Source organism: Diabrotica undecimpunctata, chromosome 5 (genome assembly GCF_040954645.1).
Source record: "Diabrotica undecimpunctata isolate CICGRU chromosome 5, icDiaUnde3, whole genome shotgun sequence".
Taxonomy (NCBI): domain Eukaryota; kingdom Metazoa; phylum Arthropoda; class Insecta; order Coleoptera; family Chrysomelidae; genus Diabrotica; species Diabrotica undecimpunctata.
Genome location: NC_092807.1, coordinates 94,276,197 through 94,292,888, shown reverse-complemented (window position 1 = coordinate 94,292,888; position 16,692 = coordinate 94,276,197). Strand labels below are relative to the sequence as shown.

The following is a 16,692-nucleotide window of genomic DNA, read 5'->3' as shown; positions in this document are numbered from 1 at the left end:
TAAAAAAGGGCTTACTTCGTTTCAAATGGTCGTAGGGCAGTTTTTATTAAATTCGCGTAAAATACCAGTTTTTCACATTAATCTATTTTCACAAAAGTAGGATTCAGAACACAATAGAATTTTAAAAAAGTGTTCCAAAAGGATAAAGGATATATAATTCAGAAATGACGTGGATATAAAATTATAAAGTGTACATTTTAATTCTAAAATGTATGACGGTAAAGTGAAAATTGTCAAAAGTTTAACAAGAAATTGATTAAAGCGTAGAGGCAAAACTGTTTCCTTCAATGTCTCAAATAAACAAAATCCCTTAAAAGGTTCGTGACAAATGCACAAACATGATATATAAGTCAATACCCTTCTTATTGCATTAGAAAAATATTAGCTCTCCAGATTGTTATCTTTATTTCTTCAATAATTTTTAAATAAAATACCCAAACAAAAACACAAATCCAGTGTGCATTAGAATTTATCTTCTGCTTGAGTTTTTGGTACGTGCCTGTTTGTGATAGTCACGAGACAAACGAACGGGAACCGAAATGGAAAATTAGATTTTACACAGATCATTGCGCTTTCCAAAATGAAACCAAAACCAGCTATTTTCACACACCACACATGCATGTTTTCAAGTAAGAAAGGTTCACATGTCGTGTTTAAAGGTCACGGTTTGGCATTTGATGATACCAATTGACAAGAAATTAAACTAATTACTAAAAATTTAAATAATAAAATATTTAATTTATAAAAAAACTATAAAAAATTTTGGTTTCTCGTTTTAGTTATTATTTTATATATATATATATATATATATATATATATATATATATATATATATATATATATATATATATATATATATATATCTTTTTATAACTTCTTTTTATTCTAACAAGACTTTTTACTTACCCCGTCAGCTTTCAGTCTAATTTCTTTTCCAGCGGCTTGTAGAAGAGCTCTCAGGATGGCTGTTGCTGTTCCAGTCTGTCTGGAAGCTACTAAATGGACGGCAGTTTGATTCCGACTCTGAAAAACATGAACGAGTACCGTTAATAAAACAATAATTGATGGTAATGTCGAACAGTTGGATGTTTTTTAACGAAAGGTATTAAAATCAATAATAAACTATTAAAAAAAAAGTTTTTTTATTTTTTGATAATGAATTTGTTAACGATAAAATAAAAAGTACGAAAGTTGGCTATTACTGTAGAAAAAATTGCTTTCTTCTTCTTTTATTGTTACATTAGGCTTATATTTTGGCTTTCGTTGTTTTCTGCAGATACGTTTTTGGACCTAACGCGATTTTTTGACATGCACTATCATCTAGCTAGAATGTGCTTTATTTTTGTTTCGTATTCTTGATTATTCATTATTATATTAGAGTTTCTTTTTCACAAGAATTACCTATAAAAAAAAACAATTCCATCTCATCCCACGAGAAAAATCGTCAAGATGTCCGTCAACTTTAAGTTTTACCCAAGATTACATTAACAATGCAAGCCATTCTATCGAGCGTATAAAGAACGTGAGTCTCGAGCTTGGGCACTTTGTTAGTTAGCTTTGATACAGTCTCACTATTAACAAATTTTCCGACAGAACAATCACTACAAATTATATGCTACTTCTTTTTTAAGTTCCAACTTTTATCGAAGGTTGGAAATCATCATGGCTATGCGAACTCTGTTGACTGCCGCTCTAAACAGTTCTGCACTACTGCACTCAAACTATTCCTCCAAGTTCTTAAGCCACGATATTCTTCGTCTTCCCCCATTTCGCGTTCCTCAAATTTTGCCTTGCATAATAAGCTGCAATAGTGAGTATCTTTGCCCTCTCATAACATGGCCTAAGTACTCAAGTTTTCTTCTTTTGATAGTCAACATTATTTCAGCTTCATTTCCTATTCCTATACCAACTTATTTACATGCACTTGTTGTAATGTCCATGCTTCCAAGCTATAAAGAAGAGCAGTATTTACGTAACACCGAAGCATTCTTAGACGTAGTCCTAACCTTATATTTTGACAACAAAGAAACTTTTTAAGTTTAACGAATGATGCACGTGCTATTTCAATACGTGTCTTAATTTCTTTGGTTTGGTCTACAGTCGATGTTATCCATATTTCTATGTATTTTTAGGTATCCACACTTTCAATTATAGTATCCTTAACAATCAATTGGATGTTTGCATCTGCTGATTTAGTCATGACCAAGCATTTATTTTTTTTTAATTCATCCCAAATTATATGCAGAAAGTATCTAATTCCACAAGATGCACTAAATCTAACAAGGCACTTCATATATAACAACTACTTCATCTATAAAGATCAAAGATAGAAACAAGTTAAAGAAGCACCGATGGATTCATTATTGTCATCAGTAATAACAAACCCTTTATGCAGTAAGTAGAAACACAAGCGATAGGAAGGGCAGATCGTAAACCCAAACGATGACGTAGGTACGTTGACGAAAGAAAAATACCTAATTGGTGGTACTAAGAGATCGACAATAAAAGGAAGGAATGCATTGCCATCAGAAGACAGGCTACGATCGCATGAGGTAGAGGAAAAGTAACAGAAGCTAGCAGAATGAATATAGTATACAATGCGCAAAAAAAGGAACCGAACACGAAGATCCGAGCCAAAAAGAAGAGGCACTGGAGGGAACTGTATGACAAGTTGGATGAGAACGTTTGGGGGTCACGGGTACAAAATCGTAATGAACCAGTTCAAGCTGTACCCTCTATATGAGATGCCACTGGACAGGAAGATTGAGGTTACCAAGAGCTTTTTCACCTAGCCATTAGCATATAGTACAGTGGAATACCGAAGCTGAGCGAGCTGTATCTTCTACCATAAACGAACTCAACGAAGCTTTGAGTGCCGTAAAGCTTTCCTAAATTGTTTTTTATATTTGTTTTTTATTTCCAATTGGCTTCTATTAATTTAAATGCAATACAAAAGTAAGATATGAAGCACGAATATCCCTAAGAGAATAATGTATAAAATGTATTAATTGTTTGTTTTAACTTTTCTGATTATCAAAACAGATAAAAACTTAAAAATGTTAATTTTGGTTATTATAATAATGTATACATAAAAATAAATATGAAGACACGCGGAATAGTGAATACACAATTGTACTTAGGTATATCATAACTGTCGTTTTTAATCTTACAGAAGCAGAGTGCTGATAACGATACTATTGTTTAGCTGTCTACTAAACTATGAGGGGTTTTCTACCAAACTACCAAATCAACACTTACCACTTTCTCTGCAAATATAACAATGTAGCGATTTCAGTTTAAATTTTCACATCACCTTCGTGCCAATTTTGGAAGTTACTATGACAACTTGCAAACAATTATCGCTTTCGAAAGACAATAAAATTTGAACTCAATAGTGTGAAGTCAACAGACAACGCATACAAAGGCGGAAGGTTCATTTAAAAACTTTAATTGAGTCAAACAATTTCAAATTTTAAGCTTGTATAAAAAGAAAGTAGCGTGCCGGGTGAAATTAGAGCTTTTATCTGTTTATCAAGAGCACGACAAATTTTTTAACGGTCCTCTATAAATTTTGTTGTTAAATAAAAATGTAAAAGATTTTTGTCAGAATGTCTATATTTAGGCGTGGAGAATGTTATGAAAGTTTCTAATTTTTTCGGCGATATGGTTTTGGACTGGATTTTTTCTAGGAGGATTTTTAACATTAAATAAAGGAGGATTTATTTTCTGTTTTGATTTATTCTTATAGCCTAGATATTTTAGTGCTAGGGCACCGAAAACTCGCTGTTCGCCCTTGCCACTAAGAATTAGAAAGTACGTCAACACTCGGTGCCCAACCCAGGAACACTACATTATTTAAAGACTAATACTTAATCCTACACATTTACTTCCACGTATAAAACGACATACATCTCTCAAATTCCATCTACCGATAATAACGCGGTCGATAGCGTGATTACCCAGACATAAGTACACAAATACAGGACCGGAAAAAATCCCATGAATGCCTGTAATCACCAAAAATTCCTATAACTTTCAAATCCAAGACCCATTTTGTCTCTAACTTTATATCAATTAAGATCTTTATAATTATTATTGGGCTGCTATTGAAAGAATTGAGAAGGTACTGTTTTCGTGTTACTGAGCCCTAGGTGACCTGGTACGACGAAGTATCTCCCAAAAATTTTCTCACGCATCTGAAAACATTTAAGTAAAAAAATTCATTGGAAATTTTCTTTTAATATCTGTTGTCATACTAAATTTGCTTAAAAATTAAAGGTGTGGATAAAAAAATCGACTTCCAATATCTGAGTAATTTTATTAACTTTGTTTCCACATTTTACTCATTATTAGAGTATTTAAATTAATATACACAAATGTATACACAAATGTACTTACCCCACCAGTGGAGTACGGATCCACTCCCCGTTTTGATAGCAGTAGCTTAACAACGTCCTCCCTTGAATGCATTGCTGAGATATGAAGAACATTGTAGTTGTCCTATAAAGAAGAATAAAAGTTTCATAGGTTTTATACGGTTTATGTAGAGAAATTGGCTTAGCATTAAATTTACCAGCAGAAAATTTTCGGAGAATTACAATTAACAGGCTATTGTACTGTTTTTTATAACTAAATTTAGAAAAGTCTACTACAACAAGTGAAAGTTGGACGTATAACAACAGCCGATACCAAATCGTTCAAGTCAATCAAATTATGGAGATTGGCTCCCAAAAGTGAAGAGGAACAGATCTTTTCAGAAGATATGATGAAAAAACTTAATGCTCGTTAATATAAATATTATAAATTAATCTGGTTCGGACATGTTAAAAGAATGCCAGAGTACAGATGGCCTAGGAGAGTACTGGAATGGATCCCTCCTGAAAGAAGAAAGAGAGGACGACCACGGAGAAGTTGGCGCAACGATATTGATGAAGCAATGGCGGCAAGAGACTTAGAGGAGGCAACTGCATATGACAGAAAAAGATGGAAATTGGGGGCGGAGAAGCGGCGACAGCCGTAATAAATCCGTTATTATATAATATAAATATTATTTAATATGGGATTAAACCACAATTGGGTGTAATGAGAGATACATTTTACATCTAGTTTGATTTGCAATCCAGAAATCGTTTTCAAAAAAGATATTTAACTTATAAATGTTTATAAATTCGCGCTGGACGGCAAAAACCAATTTAACAGTTGACTTATTTGCCCTCAATCTTGTCGGAAAATAGCCATATATTGAGTGACATCTCAAGAGCCTGTTGTACACTCGGATTCATAACAAATAATGATTTTTCTGTGCTTTAGATATCTGATTTTCATTTTTAACTAGTCTTATGAGATCAATTAACTCTTCTTGACTATTTGCAAGAAGGGCTGTGTTGTCTGCAAAACGCAGGTTGTTGATTTTTCGGCCATTTATTGAATGCCCGGTTGCTATCCTTGAAGCGCTTGTTATTGCCCAAATATCATTACTTGTTAATCATTCACAATGCACCGTAATTTATTATTTATTTATTAATTTATAAATATTTTATTTAGTCTTTAGTTTACATTTAATTGAATTTATTTACACTAACACTAAAATATAATTAATTTATATAATATATATTTATTACTTCATACATATACAGATTTAAAATTTAGACTAAATTCTCACAAAATTTTTTTCCAAGTATATATAGGTACAGAGTGGTTCACGATAGAGGTGAAAATTGATTCATCTCTACCGTTTCTCGACGGTATCATAAAGAAAAATTAATCCCAAGGTTTTCATTACTCTGTTTATTCAAGAACACATCCATACCAATCGCTACTTACATGCCAACTCTTATCATCCACCTTCCCAAACTAATTCAGTCATTAACATCGTTGTTTCATAATCAATACGCCTTTGCGATAATGCAAATAGACCCGCTGAGCTCTCTAGTTTAAAACAAGCCCTCATCCAAAACGGTTATCGCGAAAATCACATCAATAGGAGCAACTACAGATATCAGTCTCACACTCAATGTCAACCCAAAAACTCAAACCCTGATCATACGAAAGCTTTCATCTTTTGACCGATCAATCAAAGACAACATCCCAAATGAACAACACGGAGTTTATGAAATTCCTTGTGCAAACTGTCCCCGATCCTATATAGGTCAAACAAATCGTAGAATCCAAAATAGGATTTATGAACACCCATCTTCATACAAGTCACACAATTGATTTTTAAAACTCTAGAGCCATAGCCCCCATTCGCTTCTATAAACCACGAATTATCCGAGAAGCCATAGAAATTGGAAAAAGGCCAAATTGTCTCAATAAGAGATGAGCTTACGGTTACCTTCGAAATGGAGACTTATAAAGAAAACTCTTCCACATCACTATCGACGGTATAAATAAACCGTCCTCTGTTCCCAGTGGCAGTAATGCATTAGTTAGTGATCAGTCTAATAGTGTCTGGGGGCTCGGGAGACTGAGACCTCGTAATCCCTGAAGAAGACTTCAAAGATGATGTCGAACGTTCGGCTCAATGATAATCGACGCGGTTCAATAGTTTAATAATAATTCTTGTAATTATATTAATCTTAGCTCTAGGCTTAATTGTACTAATTGCATAAATCTTTTGCAACGATGAGAAAGAAATATATTGCGCAAGATATATGGAGGGACAAAGGACAATGACGACGTATGGAGAAGAAACACAAATAAGGAAGTAATGAAGATCTACAACCAACCAAGCGTCATCCAAAAAGTAAAAACACTAAGAGTACGTTGGATTGAACATGTTTATAGGATGTTCGCAAACAGACATGCAAAAAAAGTATTAACAGGAAAAAGTATTAACGTCTGCAAAGCGCAGACGAGGAAGAACAAAAAAGAAGTGGTTACAAGATATATAAGAAAACTAAGAATACCGGACTGAAAAAAAGACGAAAAACAGACATAAGTGAAAAAACATGGTAAAGAAAATAGAAGCGATAGGCCCATGTTTGCTAACCATCTCCAATCTTATTTTGAAAAAGGTGTTTCCAAAATTTGTCAATTATAGGGATTTCTTTACTAAAGGGCAAATCCGTATGCATTAACTTTTGCCATACTCTGAATAATTGCTACTCTGGTAATATTTATTAAATACTGTCATAAATCACGGTATTTTTCTGTGTATTCGTATTGTGAATAGACATCAACAGTTCTTTAGGATTGGATTGGTCTATGTAAATTCTTCGAAATATAACATATTCGCTGGAAAATTTATAATTTGATGTCTATTCACAATACGAATACACAGAAATACACACATTTGGAAACACCTTTTTCAAAATACGATTGGAGATGGTTAACAAACATTTCCAACATTATGCTACTATGATAGCATAGAATCATATTATGATAAACAACCAGCTACGTCTTTCCCATATAAAAGGCACTTTGACACAAAGAAGACAGTTCGTAGCTCAAATATACCCATGGACTATCGCCAAATATGTCATAACATCATATGTCATAAACATCGCCAATTGTTTTATATTTTATATATTTTTTAGTGTCATAGTACAGATTTTACACTAATTTTGATTTTTGTTTCAGGGCTATCTACAAAAAAACCAAAGAAAACATAGAAAAAACCGGCCTCGGCCACCAAAAAATTAAAAAATACCAACAAAAACCGGTGCAAGCCAACAAAAAAATTAACAAAAACCCCAAAACCCGGGCACGTAGAGCCCAACTCCTTGAGCACCAAGTCGCCGAACTGAGCCTGGCTCAGAGCAGAGACTTAAGGCCCAAGTAAGCAATTTTAGTTCGCGGATAAGCCACATTAAGATAACAGGAATATAGCGACAGTGCGCTGTCCTGAGTTTTTGCATTCGGTTAGGAACCCATGTTGGGGTTCTATTACCCAGGATCTCCACATGAAGAACATTTTTTGGCTGATAGTTGTGCCTCTATAGAGTGCTATAAGGAGGGAAAGGGATGGTCTGGAGCATTGGAGCGCGGTGGGGTGACTCCTGTTTTTACTCGAGTTAACACACCTCGCTCCAATGAATTGTTACATTTCTCACAGGCTAGGTTTAATTAAATTGCTTGCTTGCTTAAGGTAAAAGTAAAGGTATATATGAAAAAATTTAACAAAAGCATGAAGCATGTAAGATTTTAATAAAAAAAAATTATTCTGAAAACTTTTTTTTTTTTTTATTTTATAATGGCTTTGGCATAGCCAATTAGCCAGACTATTTGTGGTAATTACAATTTTTGTTTTTATTACCTAAGCCTATTTATAATATAAATTTATAGGAAGTAATATGTTGGTATACACATTCAATTTTTGACATATTTACAATTTTTGATTTGAATACCTAAAACTACTTATAATTTAAATTTACGATGTTATGTATTCGTAGATACATTTTAATATCTGCTTATTATTTGAAAAAATAATTGTATTTAAATTGACAGGCAATGAACAATTTAGCTCAATTAGTTTTTCATACATCATTTTGATACTTTGTTTGTACTGTCCACACTCCAATATAAAGTGCTGCAGATCTCCCACTTTACCACAGGAGCAATATGGGTTAACAGTACTACCTATGCTGTGTTTGTATGCAGGAGTGAGTGCGTGGTTTGATCTTATTCTGTTTATTGTTTTTATAAATAACCTATTTGTCTCATATTTGAACCATCTCTCATTGGGTATTAGTGGTTGAAAACGTTGAAGACCGCGAAATGTTATTGAATAATCTTTTCAGTAGTAATATCCCTAGGATATTGATAACAGACGAGATAATTTCATGACAATCGAAAGCTCGTTCCTTGGTAACAGCACGAAGCCGAAGGCTGAGTGCTGTTACAAACCAACGAGCTTGAGAAATTTGTCATGAAATTATGAGGCATTCATCAATGTCCGAGGGATATTCGGCGGATAATTTTTCGAAAAAAAAATCATAACTCAACATAACGAAACATTTATTTATTAAAAGTACAGTTAGTGAAAGTACAATTATTAAAATTTAAGTTAACATTAGATTCGTTGTTGTTGATGACATTTTGAAATTTATTTGGATTAAGTTGTCAAACTCGATCGTGTTGTCATAGGGATTGAAAATTGCACTGAATGCAATTATCAGTCTAATGTTGACATGAGTGGGTGAAATTGTTCCACATGACACAAAATGACGAAATTTGAATGGTTGTTAGAACAGTCGAAAAATTATCATTGTAATAAAATGAATAATTTTGATGAAATGTTTTCATTTTGACTTTATTTATTTTCCAATTCCCAGAAAAACCTCAAATTTGCGGTAAATCTAATGGTAGTTGTATAACTAACTACAGTATACAACCTCTATAACGATTACGGTTATTACGAGGTGTCGCTTATAACGGGGTACATTAGATGTCCCTATTTCTATTGAACTATAACCCTCTATAGCAAGGCAAATTTGTTTATAACGAGAGAAAATAAGATCAAAAAACGTGTTTTTTACGTTTTTGACCCGGCCGTGGTTATAAATAAATATTCTTTTTAACTGCTTTGCAATAAACTTAACTGCCGCGTGCAATAAACTTCTTTACAATAAATACAAATGTTTCACATCTTTAAATAATATGATAGATAGAATGATACTGGACAATTTAAAGCAGTCAAAAATGACAGACTTTTTCCAATTGCAGAAGCAATAGTTTATGTTATCCTTGAAAAAACGCTTTATACATTATGCAGTTGGAAAAAAATGTAAGTACAGATTTTTTGTTTTAACGTATTTCATTGACAATAAAAGTAAACAACTTTTTTCAAAAACGCCATTCAAACAATATTTATTAGCATCTTATATTGCTCCAAATGGAGCATATAAGATGCTAATACTGCTGCACTATCTTCTTCTTTAGGTGCCGTCTTCTTAGCGAAGGTTGGCGATGACCTCTGCAAAGTCTTCCCTATTTTCGGCTTTCCTTATTAAACTTTGAAAGTCTAATCCTGTCCAATCTTTGATGTTGCGCAGCCAGGTCATTTGTCGTCTACCCGGGCCGCGTTTGCCTTCTATTTTCCCTTCTATAATAAGCTGAAGGAAGTTATACCTGTCGTGTCTAAATATGTGTCCAAGATAAGACGTTTTACGCTTCTTGACAATTTCTGTGAGTTTACGTTCTCTATTCATACGCCTTAAAACTGCTGCACGATAGGAAGTTAATATTTTAGAAATCTACATATTCATCTGTACGCACAGTATTATTGTTGTCTGATATAACGAGATCGGTTTATAACGAGGTAATTAGCCTGCCATTTCAGTTCTCGTTATAGAGGGAGTCTACTGTAATTATCAATTCAATGAATGTTATATCAGACTGAATATTTGACGTTTTGAAATTACTATTTTGCTCTCTGTTATTTTTTAAAGTTAAGAGAACACTTGGTGATGTTGTTAAAGCTTAGACTTTTTTTCAGAGAAAAAAATTTTAAATTTCAGTACTCTTAATTAATAGCCATAGTGTATGAGATGTTAATTTACACTTATATTCTTTGTTAAATTTCCAGTCTGTTCTCATTAACGCGGACACAGGTGATAAATTCCAACACAAACTGTGGAACACTTTCCATTAAGTGTATCGTGGATTTACGTAAACTGTTGGTCACATTTTCCTTTGAAGCCCGCGAAGTAACTTTCATTGCGTGATTTGAATGTAGGGCGATGCGTCACGCAACACCCACTTCAAGTGTTCTCCTGAAATTTTGTTGGAATTAGCATGTCCAGCGAAATTACATCGCGATTTTCTAGAACTAGAGTGACCGGAAAATGTTATCGATCATTCTGATTTTGCGAGACAGGGTAATTTGGTAACCTACATAAAAAAGGTTGATTTTTTTTTGGTTATCGCGAAAATTGTATGAATATAAATAGTGGAAAATTTTTAACGTTCACTAGTATTTTATTAACAATGCTGATTATAAAAAAAGTGGTAGATAATAATTTATCATTGTCTATTTTAAATTCTGATGAATAAATTATTGATTAGTAGAGACATGAAAAAAATTTAAGTTTCCAAAGTTCATGAAATCGCCATTTCTGCGGCTGGGTACTAGTCTAGTCAGCATGCTGTCTGACGTGACATTTATGGTTTGAAATGCCAATATAAAATTTGGTTAGGAATAACATTTTTGAAATGGTATTCAACGCAGTGATTAATTTTAACACCAAAATAGGACAAGGTACAGTCGAGTATGTTATGGGGGCATATGGTCTTAGCACAAGAAATAAAAGAGAAGAAAGTCTGATCCAATTCTGCGAAAAAATAGATATGGTTGTAACGGATACATTTTTTAAATTACATCCAAGAAGGCTATTTATATGGCAAGTACTCGGTGATACCCTAGAGAAAATCATAAGATACAAATTGGTGTTGTCAACATAAACAAAAGGTTTCGAAACTCTATCACCTTAGCAAAAACATATCCAGGCGTAGATGTATTTTCTCTTGGATCATAATTAGTTGCAAATATCAACATATGACTTAAAATAATTCATAAAACAATGAGGTCCAAAATAGATATAAAACTACTGAAAGAAAATAACATCCAGGAAAAAGTAAAAACCGAGCTTTAAGAAAATCTTTATTCCAAAATGGAAAAGAAACAAGAATTGATGACAGATAAAATATTAGAGATGATGGAAAATCGAAAAGAATTAAAAAAGTTGCAAAAATATTGACGACAAAATTCGACGGATACCAGGCGAAAGAACAAGCTGGTTTTAGAAAGGGATTCAGCACAAGTGACCATTTACTAAGTCTGAAAATACTTATAGAACGAGCAAATGAATACCACATTCCTCTATCTATATAGCGTTCCTAGATTTCGAAAAAGCTTTGGACAGTGTTGAACATTGGGCAGTGAAAAGTTCTTTGATTAACAACAGAATTGACCACAGATATACGGAACTAATAGCCAATATATATAAGGAAGCCAAAACAGCAATTAAAGTATGAAGGAACAACATCAATACAAATAAATAGAGGCGTGGGACAGGGTAACCCAAAATCACCGACACTTTTCAATCAGGCTCTGCAAGATATTTAGAAAACGTAGATCATTGAAAACCGATAAAAAGAAGAATTATCTGAAATGATGAAAGAACTGGATGTAGAAGCTGGAAAGATAGGTCTTAATATGAATTACAGCAAGACGAAAATCATAACAAATACAGATGAAGACATCACAATGAGGATAGGACATGATGAAATAGAACAAGTTCAGGATTATATATATATCTGAGTCAAACTATAAAACTTAACAAAGAAAACCAAACAGCAGAGATAAAAAGACGAGTTAGACTGGCATGGGCGGCATTTGGCAAACTAAGCTACATTCTGAAAAACAAAAGATATCCACAGCATCTTAAGACCAAAGTATACAATCAATGCGTACTCTCTGTTCTCACTTATGGTTTCCAAACGTGGACATTTACAAAAGCAAACATGGAAAAAATCATAAAAACTCAAACAGCAATGAAAAGACAAATGTTGCACATAAGACTAATGGATAAAAAGAGAAACGAGTGGATTAGAGAGAAAACAAAAGTGAGGGATGTTAGACAAGAAGTTGCAAAATTGAAATGGAGATTTGCCGGACACAATATAAGACAAAAAGAAGGCCGATGGAACAAAATTCTTATAAGTTGGAGACCGTGGAAATATAAACGAAGCAGAGGAAGGCCCCAAATGAGATGGGCAGATAATATCAAGAAGCACGTGGGCTCTAGGTGGATGACTGTAGCGGCAGACAGAGACGAATGGAAAAGGATTGGAGAGGCCTATGTCCAAAGATGGACCGAAGAAGGCTAATTAGATAGATAGATTAGACAAAAAGTGCATAAGACTATACTACGGGAAATAAAATGAGCAAGAGAAGCTTGGCAAGTGAAGAAACGTATGGAAATTGAAACATTATAACGCAATCATGACTATTTCTATATAAACAAGAAGATTAAAAAGGTACAGATCCAGAAATCAACGCAATCCAGGCATAGTTGTGAACATCAAAGACCAGTGGTAGACTACATTTAGAGATACATTAAGAAGATGGAAAGAATACATGCAAGAATTATTCGAAGACCTTGCAAGAAGACTGACTGAAATATACCTACAACCCCTACGGCTCAGAAATAACAAACGAAGAAGCTATGGCCATTAAGCTAATTTAATATTGGAAAATAATGAGGACTGATTGAGTGCATGATGAAATTTTAAAGTTATTAAAGGCATACGAAATCACTGATTTTACGAAGCTATTTAACATATATGAAACTGGTCACTTACCAAAAGACTGGCTACTATTTATATTCATTCCACTTCCCAAAAATTCCAATGGTAGGAAATGTAAACAATATAGGTAATATATTAATTTGATGAGTTTTAAACTTAAAGTATAGATAATAACAAATAAAGTAGTGAAGACGGCGATAGACGGTTCCTCAATAGGAAGACGATGAGTATTAAGACCGCGAAAACGTTGGAACGACAACTTACTGGAGGCACATTGACAAACAGATAGAGCCGTGTCTACATAAAAAGAAGAAGAAGAAGAAGATGTACTTAACGTACTTTTTGCTATCATTCACTTGCGCATAAACATCAAATGAGAAGAACACCAAAGTGACTTTTAATTTGGATTCAGAGCAGGACTCGGAACGAAGGAAGCACTTTTCAGCTTGCAAGTCATAATAAAATTGTTTTTAAAATAATAATAATATTAATTTAAAATATAAATAAATGGCCTGCGTAGCGCAAGCGGTAGGATGCTTGCCTCGCAAGCCGGTGGTCCGGGGTTCGAATCCCACCGCCGGCAAGAACATCTAGACATTTTAAAAATGTCTATAGGCCCCAGGTCGACTCAGCCTGAATAAAAATGAGTACCTTGGGTAAAACCAGGGGTAATAATAGACGGTTGAAGCGTAGCACTGGCCATGTTACCTTCTTTGTATACCGTAGGCCCTAGATATAGCAGACTACCCTGCTATACTCCCAAAGCCGCGACAGCGGTATAAAACGGGAGACTATTATAATATTATTATAAATAAATGTTATTTAAACTTTTTTCCTCAGAATCAAAGGCAAATATGTATTTATATATTTATATATAATATATTTCGCAATCAATATCTCAACCACACATAAGTTCTAATACAGAAAAGCCAGGAATGTCATCTGTGATGTGTATACATGTTTCATCATTTGACAAAGTACCACATGGGAAACTAATCGATATCCTGAAAATAGGACTCGATTGTAAGGATATAACACTAATCTCAAACCTATATCTTCAACAAACAGCAACAGTGAAGATAGTATTACAGTAAATAACCAACTTATTAGACAAGCAGACGATACCGTATTGCTGACAGAGTGCGCATTGGCTCCAAAGGATGATGGATAATGTTGTAGAAACTTGTTATAAATACAGTCTGAAACGATGAACATCGCACCTGTTCCGTCAGTGCTTCGTACTTCGTACATACGGACTCCCACCGCAAGTCCCACCCCCATCGGTGTGATCTGGAGGAGATGGAACGAGTACGACCGTATAAAACAGCACACGCCGCTAGAGTACTGATCTAATGGGAACTTCACCGGACCTCTAAGTATTGACTGGAGGCCACCCGTCCGGAGTTTCATCGGAGTATTGATCTGACAACAACTTTACTGGCCCTAGAATATTGACTGAAGGCCAACCGCTTTTGCTTGAGTATTGATTTAGTGGCAGTTTCGTACCCGGTCTTGACCTGAAACAGACCTTTTTTTTCCTGTGCCTGAGTACTGTTTAGTCACCGTCCGTTCTTCGCCGGGCTGAGTGTTGATTAGCCCGTATCATCTCTATTTCTTCGACCTGTCTCTTCCCGTCTGTGTATTAACACACCGTAATTACCATTTAAATTTTATGTCATTAATTGTATTTTATTTTTCGCAGATATTAAACATTTGGTCATGTCACCGTCAATGTCGTCGTCGCTAGGATTGACGTTTTGATTTTTATTGTATTACCTAGGATCTAATTTTATTTTGTTATTTATTTATTTCGAATATATTTTTAACGATTGTTTGCTGTCTTTCGTCAGAACAACGAATATACAAATAAAACCACCTTTGTTGAAACCTGATGTCTTTCCTTAATGTATGTATACCTATCTGTCCGATGCTTTTAGCTTTTATCGTTTATAAAAATGCATTGATCGGCCCCTAGGCGAGAAGAGTGTAATCACTGTGTAATCCTTGTATTGTATCTGTTTTTAAAAAATTATGTCTGGCTGTGTGGGTATTTACCATAAAGCCAATAACAAAATATACCGAGTCTGTTGTCTAAAAAAGTTACCCGTCACAAACTAAATTGTAAAGACAAAAATAACGATCATTAGTAAGAACACCAACAGAAATGCTCAAATTGCAATAAACGATACACCGTTAGAAAAAGTGGAGAAAATATGCTATTTGGGCTGCAGTATTAAGAATACTCGGCATCACAGCTACGAAATAAAAACTTATATTGAAGAAGCCAGAAATTCTCTTAACGGTCTTAGGAAGATTCTCTGCGACTTATCATTAGATATCAATATACTGTAAGTAGAAGGCTTGAGTCTCACAGAAGATGTCATAAAGCGGTTAGAGGCATTTGAAATGTGGTGCTACCGACATATGTTAAGGGTCTCATATATTCTACACAACTAATTATTATCCAGAGGCTAAGAAAAGACACAGAAATTATTAACCATTATAAACCATGAACGGAAAATTGGCTTACTTCGGTCATATTATGCGTACTAATAAATACCGAGTTCTACAGTTGATTTTACAAGGCGAGATTGAGAGCAAGACATGCCCTGGATGCAGACATATATCTTGTCTGGCCAATCTTCGGAAATGGACTGGTCTAAGGTCAATTGATCTATTTTGAGCTACCGTTAATATGTCAATGTGTTCGCCAACATCACTCAAAGATAGGAAACTTAAGAAGAAGAATAATTAACGAATATTAAGTTAGAATTAACGACAGAATATTAAGTAGCAACACTGTAAAGTGCTTTGCAACCTTTGAATGGTTGTAAAAAGTGTTATTTAGTTTATTTCGGAGAAAAATATTAAAATGTATTCTAAAAATAGTAAAATCCTATCACGTTAAAAAATTGATACATTCATTTTTTTCATCACCTTCGATGATGATGTATATGTTGGGCTTACCACTCCCTAACAATTTTCGTAATTTACCAATCATTTTAAAACGACCGATATTGGTTATTCGTTAGTAAACCTGCATTAATCTGCAAATACGGTTGAATTTCATAAATTACTATTCCCATAATCTAACATTCTGCAATCGATTATTTCTAAATATAAGGTTTGATTGAGGATTTTGCCACACGATATGAAGTGTATACTTATGGGCGTAGATAAATTGTCTGAATTATTAACATTTTTGGAAAAAAAAAAACTAATTATATTACTAAACATTCTAAAGATTATTTGGTGAACACATGTTTCTGATATAGTATATAAGCAATGATTTAACTGACCAACTACATAACAATATTTTGGTTCATAATGAAAAGTATTTGTCTAATGTATCTTGTGAGGTAATAACGATTAATATTCTCAAAAAATTGAACCACAAATTGCAAAATAAATTTTTATTTAACAAAATTAAGAACAGGTTTT

General features: G+C 33.8%; 1 protein-coding gene across 3 annotated transcripts in view; it reads right to left on the bottom strand.

Moving 5' to 3' along the window:
* nompC (no mechanoreceptor potential C) overlaps positions 1-16,692 on the bottom strand; it is a 160,044-nt gene that overhangs the window by 117,541 nt on the left and 25,811 nt on the right. For all 3 annotated transcript variants that reach the window (XM_072532233.1, XM_072532230.1, XM_072532232.1), the window contains exons 4-5: positions 4,399-4,500; positions 907-1,023 (exon numbers count right to left, since the gene is read on the bottom strand). In XM_072532233.1, the coding sequence (XP_072388334.1) occupies positions 907-1,023; positions 4,399-4,500 (219 nt within the window). The remainder of the gene's footprint in view (positions 1-906; positions 1,024-4,398; positions 4,501-16,692) is intronic.